Here is a 12,448-nt window from a genome sequence, read left to right on the forward strand (position 1 = left end):
TGTTCATCCTTCAAAGCCCAGCTTAGGGCCTCCTTCCCCCACGAAGCTTTCCCTGACCATCTCAAACAGCAGTAAGCTCCCCCTTCTTTAAATTCCTAACAACACTTAGACTCAAGACCACATAGTTTAGACCTCAGTCATTTTTATAATTATTTCTTCTATGTAAATTTTGTATCCTTCCCTTACAGATTCTTTGAGAGCCTAGATGATGATTTGTTTTTTTCTATCTCCTACTGGCCCCTCCCCACACCCACCAGAGTAGGTACCCTGTGAATGGTCATCAATTCTATCAGAGACCCTCTGACACTGACATTCCACAGGCATATATTGAATACCTGCCATGCTCAGAGACCTTTGCTGGACCTGGGAAGGATATGCAGAGTTAGGTAAGATGTGTTACCTGCCATGGGAGTTCTCAGGTTAGCAGCAAGATGAGACATTACATTACACAGTAAGTGTATTAGAGGGGTGCAAAACAGGGAAGTGCTTTGAAGAGGCCCTGTAAAATAGGCCATTTCTGTCTAGGGGAGATGAGGATTGAGTTGGGCTTCAAAGGAGCTATTGGAATTCATCAGGCCAAGTGAGAGGTGGGGAGGGAGGGCATTTATTCTAAAAGGTTACCAAGGTAGTAAATTTCCAGAGTTGGGATTCAAATCCCAGTACTCTGATTCCTAATCTAATCCTTTCCACTACATCTGTCACTGATGGATTTTATGACCTTGGGCAACACCTTTCATCTTCTCTGGACCTCAGTTTCCTTCTCTGCAAAATGAGGGGGTTGGATCAGATATGAAATCTCATCGAAATTCCCAATCTCTTTCCCCTCCCAAACCTGTCCTTGGTCCCAACTATGGTGGAGGATTGATGTCGGCTGCATCAGTCTTATTTTCCTTTTTCCCCCTCCCCTCCCCATATACTCCACTCATTCCAGCTCTGTCTCTCTCTCTCTCTCTCTCTCTCTCTCTCTCTCTCTCTCTCTCTCTCTCTGGGCAGGATTGAGCCTTCCCTGTGGGGCTTAGCCTCCTTAAGGAGAAGAAACATCCCTCTAGGAGCTTATAGTCCCACGGATGAGATAAGGCTTACGTGAAACAGTTAAGTTCCAGTACAAGGGTGTGAATGATTTACTATCAGCATGAATGATACAGACAGTAAGTGCTACAGGAGTTCAAAGGCGGAAGAGATTAGTGTGGGCCACTGTGATGGGGGAGGTTTCACAGAAGCCCAGCCTTGGAGGATGGGAAGCTTCCTGATGGACTTGGCTGGGCCTTATAGGATCCTAGAATTTGGAGATAGAGCAATCGCAGACACAATCTGTCTTGTTCACCTCCTTTATTTCACATTTGATGAAACTGAATCCCCGAAGCTGAGACTTGCCCAAGGACACATAAGTGAAAAAGGTAAAGTCAAGATTTGAACCCAAGGCTTTGGAGTCTATGCCTAGTGCTCTTTCCTTTACATAATGTAGAATATTAGGAGGAGTTGGAGACATGCGGGGAAGCATGTGACAAACCATCCCTGGATCAGTTTAGAAACCCTCTTTTAAAAATATAGATGCTAAGAGTTGGAAGACACCTCAGAGAGCATCTTTTCCAGCCCTTACTTGAAGTAAAAATCCACAGTGTCCTTAACAGGTCAATCATCCATTCTCTGCCTGAACATCATCCATGACTGGGGGCTCACTATTACATAAGGCAGTTCATTCCATTTTTAGAAGGCACCAGTTATTACAAAACTCTCCCTTATATTAAGCTGCAATTTGCCTCCCTGTAACTTTTCTATTTGATACATTTGGAGGATAGATTTAGACCTAGAAGGGACTCAAATCCTGTCTTATCTAAGACTTGCTAGTTGTATAACCCTGGGTAAGTCACTTAGTCTAGGTGAGACTCAGTTTCCTCAACTACAAAATAGGGGCATGTATGTCAGACAGACACAGTGGCCTCTAAATTTCCTTCCAACTCTAAATCTGTGATCCTGTGATCTTCTGGACCAACCCCTTCATTTTGTAGATGAGGAAGCTGAGCCTCAGAAAGACTAAGTGGGGGCAGCTAGGTGGTACAGTGGATAGAGCACTGGCCCTGGAATCAGGAGGACCTGAGTTCAAATCTGGTATCAGATACTTACTAATTGCCTAGCCCAATTGACCTTGGATAAGTCACTTAACTCCACTGCCTTACAAAAACCAAAAATAATCCCCCCCCAAAAAACCCCAGAGACTAAGTGGCTTAACCAAGGTCCCACAGGTCCCACATAGTAAAGCTGGAATTTAAACCCAGGTCCTCTCACTTTAAATCTTCTGATTCTTGATTTTTCCCATTCTGATTCTCCAATATTCCCTGTGAAGCCACAAAGCAAAAATGTGTTCCACTTATGTGACTTAAAGCCTAGTAGATGAATTTGACAAAATTTGACAAAAAATATATGAGCTTTAGAGAGATATGAAGTACCATGAAAGGTCTGAAATATAAAAAAATGGAGTGAGAGAAGTCTATTACCCAGGGTAGATGCCTGAAGGAGGGGCAGAGTAGGCTCATCTAAGTCTAATCCCAATGCTTATCCTTCCCTCTACATAATTCAAGGTGTTTGGTGGCATTTAAAGGAAGGAGAAGTATTAACTAAGTAGCAGCTAGTGAGAAGAGGATAGTCTAGGCCAGTGGATTTCAAACATTTTGGTCTCAGAACTCCTTTTATAGTCCCTTTTTTAAAAACATGAGAATGATGTTATTAATAAGGATGTTGAAATGTGTATATCCCAATTTAAGTACAAAGCACTTTTTAACCTCAGCAATCATTACACTAAAATAGCAGATTTGATAAGTCTTATTCACAATTACAACTATTCATTCTTAAAAATTATTGAGGACCCCAAAGAGCATTTATGTGGATTATAGTTATTGCTATTTACTATATTAGACATCAAAACATTCTCGGATTATTATGAAATAGTTTTTCCTTAATAGACCGCAGAAAGGGTCTAGAAGATCCTGAGGGTACACCAACAAAATTTTTTGGAGAAAAGAAATAGAGTGAATAATTAAAGCACTAAATCATAGAAGTTACAAAAGGGTCAGGGAGGGAGTAGGCACCTAGATCAAGCTGTGGATAGAGCACAGGTCCAGATCCACTTTGCTTGGAGTATGGAATTCATGGGGGGAAAGAGGGAAGTAATCCAAGACAATACTGGAAAAGCAGGGTCAAGACTGAACAGAAACTCACCATTCATCTCCTTTCAGAGTGGATTGACTTCAAATGCAGAGAGGCATCCATTGGCATGGCCAATATAGGAGTCTGTTTCTCTGGACTACTCAATACTTATGTTGAGGGTTTATGCTTATGTTGTTCACTTGGGAGGAGGGATGTGAGAAGAACATATTGTAATATACAAACATAAATAACTTTTTAAAAAGAAAAAAGTAAGACATTCAGTTGTAAAAAAATGTAAGTTTCTTGAGGTCAGGGACTGTTTCACTTTTGTCTTTGTATTTCCTATATTTAGTATTGCACCTATCACAAAATAGGCTCTTAGGGAAAGTTAACAAACTGGCTGATTGAGGAGCTTTTACTTGGTAAGCTAGAAGGCACAATATGTGTGTTTGACAGGAATAGGAGGGTGGGTGTAGGGAGAGTGATACGACCCATATCTATAAACAGGAAATATATATTTGCTAGCATTTGAAGCTTGGATTGGGGAAAGGAGTGAGCAGAGGCAAAGATTTTTTTAGAAATTTTTTACAATAGTCCAGAGCCCTTTGCTAAGTGCTAAAGATGTAAAATTTAGATTAGATATGGTCTCTGTGTTAGTAGAGTTGAATAACAAGCCACAATAAAAGCAAAAAACAATACAACTAATATTTGCATAGCACGTTAAAGCTTGAACATCATTTTGCAAATATTACATTTGTCCCTTACAATAACCCTGAGAAGGAGTTATTATTATTCCCATTTTACAGATGAGGAAACTAAGACAGACTGAGATAAAATGACTAGCCCAGGCACACTTAACTAGTGGCTGAGGATGAACTCAGATCACTCTATCTCCAAATCCAAGTACTCTATGCAAAGAACTACTTATCTACCTCTACTTACAATCTAGTAGGGGAATCTGACACATACCAAAAAAGCTTTGACCCTAATGTAAAGTAACACATGCTGTATGTAACACATAGGTGCAAACAAAATGCCTTGTGGTATGTCCTTGGGGAAAAATAACTTGACTGGGGAAATCAGGGAAGGCTTCTTGGAGGAGGTGACTATTAGAGTTATGATTTAAACAGTGGGAGGAATTCAACAGTTAAATCACTTAGTAAATACAAGAACAGATCTGACACAGTCATTTTATGAGGCAATATAGCCTAATGGGTAGAACACCGGACTTGAAGTTGGAAAGACTGGATTCCAATCTTGCATCAACATTTTACTAGATGTGTGACCCTGGACCAGCTTAACCTCTGTTCAACTCATTTTCCTCATCTGTAAAATAGAGATAATAATAATGCCTATCTCTAAGTGTTGTAAGGATCAAATGGGATTATACATGTGTACATATATAAATGTAAATTGTGCTTGCAAACTTAGTGCCAGAACAAAAAGCCCTAGATATTACTAGTCATGAAAAGCAGGGTGGTGGAGTGAACAAGGCTGGTTGCATGACTTGGGTTTAAGCTCCAGTTAGCTCCAGTTCTATAGCATACTTGCTGTGTGATACTGGGTGAGTAATTTCACCTCTTATAGGGTCTTTACTGAGAACTTAAAACACCAAATAAATGCAAAGTGGTGGTGGTCTATGACAAAATATGATCCAGACCTTGCTCTCAAAGAGCTTGCAGTCTAATATACTAGCAAATGTGACTGGGTTGTTTAGTTGTGTCAAAATCTTTATAACCTCATTTGAGGTTTTCTTGGCAAAGATACTGGAGTGGTTTGCCATTTCTTTCTCTAGTTCATTTTGTAGATGAAGTAACTGAGGCCAACAGAGTTAAGTGACTTGCCCAGGGTCACCCAGCTAATAAGTGTTTTAGACCAGATTTGAACCCCAGGAAAATGAGTTTGGACCTGTGCTCTATCCACAGCTTGATCTAGGTGCCCAAATGAGAATGTATGAGTAAATGTACCCACCTGTATTGTGGCCAGAATAAGATTCTTCAGTCTCCTTCCCGCTCCCCCATCTCAACCCTTACACACAGTGTTTCCTCTCCCTCTCTATAGATCCATTCTGACTCTGATGAAGGTGATGGCTCTATCAAATACACCATCTCTGGAGAGGGAGCCGGGACAATTTTCCTGATTGATGAATTGACTGGTGACATTCATGCCATGGAGCGGCTTGACCGGGAGCAGAAGACCTTCTACACACTCCGGGCCCAGGCACGGGATCGGGCCACAGACCAACTCCTGGAGCCAGAGTCAGAGTTTATCATCAAAGTTCAGGACATCAATGACAGTGAACCTCGCTTCCTGCAGGGCCCCTACATTGGCAGTGTGGCTGAGCTTTCACCCATAGGTAAGTGAACAGAGTTGTCTGTGAGGCTAAGTCTCTGTGTATCTCTGGGAACCCAGTCTGCCTCTCTGGGAAGACCTAACCTTTGGAATCTTCTACTCTTGGTTCTGGTTTCCTGGGTACAGGGTGGCAGGTTCTAGGAGGGTGTTCATAACTGGGGAGAGGAAAGAATTATACTGTGGTGCCTCAGGACCCCTTCTCCTTGGGATGTGAGGGGAGCCTCCCAGAGCCCTTGAACTTGTCCTTGGGATGTGAGGGGAGCCTCCCAGAGCCCTTGGACTGGGTAGGGCTATTTAACCTTCCAAATGTAGCTTCAACTCTTTGCACCTGTTTGAGGGCTATTAGGAGCATCATTTGCTTATGAGAGAGAATAATTGATGAGTGTAGACATACAGACAGACACATACAGCCATAGACTCAGTCACATCATAGACACTCTTGAGATACATCTCTTGAGATTGATTCTCAAGTCTAGAGACACTTAGATAGCATACACATGTACATGGAGACATACACCAAGACTTAGACGTATAGCTTCATAAGCTGAGACAGATTGAGAGGAACACATAGATCAGAGAGAGGAGAGAGATGAAAATAAAACAAGCATTTATTGAACTCTTACTGATGCTGAGCATTGTGCGGAAGCAATGAAGATACATAGAGAGGCAAAAGCACATGAAGGAGCTTGTATTCTAAGGAGGGATACAATGTACAAAAACTATGTATGTACAGGATATGTGTTACTCTATACTGGAGGTAATTGCAGAGGGAAGGCTATCGGAATTGGAGTATGGGGTCAAGGAGATGTGGAAAAGTCTTTCCTAAACAGAAATAAACTGAGACTTAAAGACAAGCAGACAGACAGACAGACACACACACACACACACACACACACACACACACAAGTCATATACAAATGCAAAGACACATAGACTTGTACCCATAGAAAGGTAAATATAGATACCCAGAGCTAGATGTGAGATGCACACATATCAACAGAGAAAGCAAATACATACATAATTAGTCACATGAACATACAGAAACAAATAAGAGCTGATGCAATGAATTGGACATATAGTCTGATGTCCAGAGCTCATCAGAATAGGACTATGCCGACCTCTTTGCATTTCTCATTGATCCCTCCTTGGAGAGGAGACTCTTCCAGATGGAGCTGGAATACTTGTCTGTTAGATTGAAGTTCTTGGGAGGTGACCCCCCTTTCTAAGCTAGCTCTAGGTTGCCTTCTGTTCCAACCTGATGACTCTGCTTTGGCACTTTCTGTAGCTCTCTGCCACCTTGGAAACATGAGGTTGGGTTGGGAGCTGGGACTGGGGCAGAGGGGAGGGAAGGCTTCTCTCCCTTGGTCTTTCCCTTGCAGCCCTCTCTGGCTGCAAGGCTCTGGGATGAGCTTTGGTTCCTCCAGGGGAGTTCAGGGAACGGGGATATGACTGGGGTTAGGGGGGGAACACTAGGACATGAGAAGGCATCTTGTTTCTGGAAATGGTTAATTCCCAACTCTCTCTGGGCCAGTGTGATTGACAGGTAATGATCAGGCAGCTTCTTCCAAATAATCAGCCCTGGGGTATGGAAGAGGAGAAAGTGGGCCAGGAAGAGTGACAGATGCAAAGGAAGGGGAAGACTGGGGAGCCAACTGGGAACCAAGAGCACCAATGTGTACCTTCACATGTATTGCTCCTCTCCATCTCTATGTGTATTTACAAGACATGCATATATAGAATTTATGTATGCATTCATATACATTTTGATTGTGGGAATAACTATATGCAAGGGTGCTTAGTATGAAAAAGACATTCATCTTTTTATAAGGGGTTGAGTTGTACATTTTTCTCCCTCTCTCCCTTCCCTCTTCCTTCCCCATGACAGTGAATAATCTGATATAGGTTTTATTTTATATTTATGTATATAATATATATACAGCATATTTGTATATATGTTTGTAGATGTGCATATCTACATATACTGTGTGCTTGCCTGCTTCTGAATGTATATGGGGTGTATGTATGTGGGGGTGTATATGTGAGAGTGACAGAGAGAGAAATAGAGACAAAGAGAGGAGAAAATGGGAGAGAATACATGCCTGTCAAAGCAGACACCATAGAGCCCCAAGTTGGAATTATCTATATTCTTGGCACCATATTTTAGGAGGGACATTGACAAACTGGATAACAGCCAGAGGAAGGCATCTAAAATGGCAAGAGGATTGAAAACTAGGCCATATTTGTGATCAGTAGAAGGAACCAAGTTATTTAGTCTGGAGAAAATACAGTAGAAAGAATACAGGCAACTTAGTGTTGTAGAAAAAGCATTGACTTTGGATTCAGAAAACCTGGGCTTGAATCTTATTTCTTTTTTTAAATGTTATTTTATTTTATTTTTTTCAATTACATGCAAAGATAGTTTTCAACTTCATCTTTTTATAAGGTTTTGAGTTTCACATTTTCTCCCTCTTTCCCTTCCCTCTTCCCTCCCCATGACAATGAATAATGTGATATAGGTTATACATGTATAATCATGTATAACTTTTTTTCCATATTAGTTATGTTGTGAAAGAAGAATCAGAGCAAAAGAAAAAAAGAGAGAAAAAAGAACAAAGTTTTCAAAGTGAAAAAAGCATGCTTTGGTCTGATTCGAATCCTACTTCTAATGTTTTTATGACTTGGACAAGACATAATCTCACTGAGCCTCAGTTCCCTCATCTGTAAAATGCAGAGATTAGACTAGCCAACCTCAGAGATTTCTTCCTGATTTAAATTTCTAGAGCTATGATGGCTGCCTTCAAGTATGTGAAAGGCTGCCAAGTTAGGGGTGTTCTGCATGGCCTCAGAGGATAAAAGTAGGACCAATTCATTCAGACCATGACAACAAATATTTATTAAACACTTGCAAGTACAGAGCCTAAGTAGATGTTAGATTCAACAATGATGAGGATAGAGTCCCCACAGTGAAGAACTTACTATTAGTAGAGGTAAAAGATACATTGCTACTTTTGCTATGCAGGTTTATATAACAAATGCTTCAGAGAAATACAAAATAGAGCACGGTGTGAGATCTGAAAAAGGAGTTCATTATCAATGCAGTAAAGTTACAAGGAGGTAGATTTGGGCTCAATATAATTATGAACTTCTTAAAAATCAGAATTACCTTGGAATAAATGGTCTGCCTTTCCAAATAATGAGTTCTTTGGAACTAGAAGACTCACCTAAAAAATGGATGACTCCTTTGAGCCTCAGTTTCCTCATCTTTCAATAGGTGTAATTGATTCTCTGGATCAGTCAAATGAGATAATGAATGTGGAAGCATCAAATGCTAAACCAGTCAGTTGGAGATTTTTGAGAGGTAGCTTTGATGAAGTGGAAAGAGCTCTGTTTGGAGAAGCATGAGTTCTGGGTTTGAGTCCCAGATTCTTCACTTGCTAGTTATATGACCTCAAATAAGCGATTTCCCTCCTTGAGCCCAGGTTTACTTCACTGTTGGCAAAAATGGCAGGCAGCTAGATGGTAGTGGAGTCAGAAAGACCCAAGTTCAAATCCAGTCTGAGACCCTTAGTAGCTAGATGACCCTGGGAAAATCACTTAACCTCTTTCAGCCTGTTTCCTTCAATTGTAAAATGGAAAATAAAATTTCATCTGCCTTCTAGTTGTATAATTCAATGATCCTATATATATATATATATATATATATATATATACATATATATATACATATATATGTAAAGTGCTTTGCAACCTGTAAAAGACTGCCATTGATATTATTATTTGTATTATTATTATTGAAAATTAACAAATATCTTCCCAGAACAGTTGTGAACTCTGTATTTGGAGACAAAGAACTTTGCTCTGAAAACAATCTCATTCATTTACTGACTCTGTGATCTTGGGCAGATGACTTTACCTCTCCATGAGGAGAGCATTGAGGCATTGAGGGAGTTTGTCTCAAGTCTCCTACACTGTAAATCCCAAGACCCAATGGGAGTTGGAGTGCAATCATCTTTGAGGGGGTAGCTGCTGTTCGTTTACACTGAGTTGGTGACCTCCTTGGCTGTGGAAGGGCTGGATTGATTGGGGAGGTGTACAAAGGCACAGGATCCTGTGATGAGCTGGGGATGTTCTCTGGCACTGTGACTGTTCTTCCAGGGTGGGTGGGTGGGCTTCAGAGCCCAATAAGCCAGTCAGGCCATTGGGGAAAGAAATTAAATGAAATTAATTTATTTTCCTTCAGCAACTTTTAAAATGGAAGCAATCCCAGCACCCCGGTATTCGACAAGGATCCAGGCGGCTTTGAAAATCATTCACATTTACTGAGTTGCCTGATCATCAACGATGGAAACACGGCCTACGAGAGGCGACAGTGTCTGTGCAAAATTGGAGATCAGAGGGAAAAGGGAAATACGGCTGGGAAACATGAAAGGCTGCAATCCTTGCAAATTAGCATGCTTGGAAGTTAAAAGGGAAAGGGAGTGTGTGGAGCAGCTTGGAATGGGCTAGGCCTTGGAGAGAGGGAGGGGCAGCCAGAAGTGGGCAGGGAGCTTGGCCATGAGTTTATGGCCCAGCTCCATCCACACACAGTCTTACCCCGGGGCAAATTGCTTCCCTTTTCAGAACCTCAGTTGCCTAAACTGTATAATTTAGTTAGACCAGCTGATTTCTAAGGTTCTTTCCAGCTCAAAATTGTGTGCTTTGTAAAAAGGAGGGGCTCGGGCTGATTGAGTCCTTAAGTCCCTTTTCTACTTGTATAGTCTGTGTTCTGACATGCTGAAGTTGCCAAGTAATCTTATTTTGCAATGTTGCATCCCCTGTGCTAACTACGGGCAGAGGGAGGGATGGTTTTCAGCCCGTTTTCCCTTTCCCATCACAAGTAGAAATTTGAATCTGGGGGTTCAAGGGGCTATAATTTGCCAAATGGTGCATATGGATGGGGAAGCTTTGTTCTCTTCCATGCTCTGAGCCTCTCCCTATGGGAAGACAGTAATGCAGCCAGAGCCTCCCAAGACACTAGTTGAATAATAACGACCAACCTCTAGCACTTTGAACTTTTCCATCTGGCTTTAAAATACATTATCTCATTTTATCCTCACAAGACCATTCCAAGCCAGACAAGATCATTCCCATTCCTTCAATGAGGCACAGAGAGAAAAAGGTACTTACCCAAGGTGATAGTGTTAGTCAATCAGTCTGAACTAGCTAGACCAGTTCAATGTTTTTGATTTTGTTTTTTGCTACATTCTCTATTCTTGCTAATCTGTACTCTAGTGAATGAATGGAGGAACATAAGTTAGGAGAATCATAGAATTTTAATAGAAAAAATGTAGGGACTTTAGCAAGTATCTGGCCTAATAAAACCCAGTGTGTGGAGAAGAAAATAGGATCTTTGAACATAGAACTAGACAGAAAATCATCTCATTCAACCCCTTCATTTTTATGGATGAAGAAATGGAGAACCACTAGTTAAATGGCTTGCCAAGTTCGTCCAGGTGATGAATTGTATATCTGGGATTTAAACTCTGGACCCTTGACCCCCCAAAACCACTGCTCTTTCTACTATACTGGAAGCTCTAGAGGAAGTGATTTGCCCAAGGTCACACTGTGAATTAGTTATTGGCAGGGCTAGAATCAAGAATTAAAAAAAAAAACAAACCAGAAGCCACAGTTAGGCCTAGATGAGCCAGAGCAGCCTTTCAGGAAGATCCAGGAGGATGAGGATATGGGTGCATCTGGCCACAAAAGACCCTCTTCCCTTTCTTAGGCTGGGTCATGGCTCACTGTCTCCACTGGGAATGACAAGAAGGAGGCTGACTCATGGACTAGGGTGAGAGCTGGCTAGGGAGCCCCCAGGGGCCAGAGGTGGAATCAATCGTACCCAGAGTCCACAGAGACAACTTCTAAAGAAGTTTTTAATTAAAGTCCAGGAAGATCTATATGTGCAATATCTCTTCGCTTAGCAACAGTGCTTGGCTTTCAATACCAAGAGGGGCCAAGCCTGGGGGAGGGGAAGAATGAGGCCAAGACAGGGGAGGATGAGAGGAGGGGCAGGCAGAGGTCTCTGTGTTCCTTTCAGAGAAGAGCTTTGGGTCCAGGCATCTGGACTCGAGCCCCCATAGAGATGAGACCACTCCAAGCCCCCTGGAAGAGCCCAGAAGTCTGCCAGGAGGAGGGTGTTTGTAGTGAAGGGAGGGAGGAGAGGTCAGGATCCCCTCTGGATGAATTAGTAACCTGGGACTGGAGCATTTAGGGAGCTGATTCTCTCCTGCTGGAAGCCAAAAGTAACACAATAAAATCCTAATCAAAGCAGCGTCATCAATCCTACTTAATGTAGGCCTAATGTAAGTGTGGTGAGCAACTGTTGGTGAATTACAATGCTGGGTTTGGGGAAGAAGCCCCGACCTAGGCATCAGGAGACCTGTGTTCTAGTCCAGTCTCTGAGCTGCTGTTACGATCTTGGGTTAGTCTATTCCCTCTCTGGTTCTCAATTATCTTCTCTTAAAACAAGATGCAATCTGTGCAGTCGGAAGCCCGGGGTGAAACAGAACATCATTTCAGGTCATTTCCAATTCTAACATTCTATGCTTTGAGATCCCTTCCAGTTTTGTGTCCTATCATCCTGGTATCTGAGGAGAGAAAATCTTCTCTAAGAGTGTCATTTTCCATTCTACAATCTATGTTTTAACAGCTTTTATTCCAAAGTCCATTTTTATCACAATGTTTCTACATTCTATGAGTAGAACTGAGGAGTCTAGATGTGCCTCTTTTTTCCAAGGAGGCATTTTGGTCCCATGCCTCATCCTGAGGGGTCATAACTGCTTTGACCAAATCTCAACTTGTTCTTCTCTTACTCCCTTCACCCTATTGTGGTTAGACGAAGGGAGGGCCAGATCCAATAGAGGGGATTGGGAATAGTTATGAGATCCTAGCAACCCCAGATGTTTGAGCAGCT

General features: G+C 41.8%; 1 protein-coding gene across 4 annotated transcripts in view; it reads left to right on the top strand.

Moving 5' to 3' along the window:
- The window catches only part of CDH22 (cadherin 22), a 185,769-nt gene that overhangs the window by 109,241 nt on the left and 64,080 nt on the right, over positions 1–12,448 (top strand). For all 4 annotated transcript variants that reach the window (XM_074211194.1, XM_074211195.1, XM_074211197.1 and 1 more), the window contains one exon: positions 5,206–5,500. In XM_074211194.1, the coding sequence (XP_074067295.1) occupies positions 5,206–5,500 (295 nt within the window). The remainder of the gene's footprint in view (positions 1–5,205; positions 5,501–12,448) is intronic.

This window comes from Macrotis lagotis, chromosome 1 (genome assembly GCF_037893015.1).
Source record: "Macrotis lagotis isolate mMagLag1 chromosome 1, bilby.v1.9.chrom.fasta, whole genome shotgun sequence".
NCBI classification, from domain to species: Eukaryota; Metazoa; Chordata; class Mammalia; order Peramelemorphia; family Peramelidae; genus Macrotis; species Macrotis lagotis.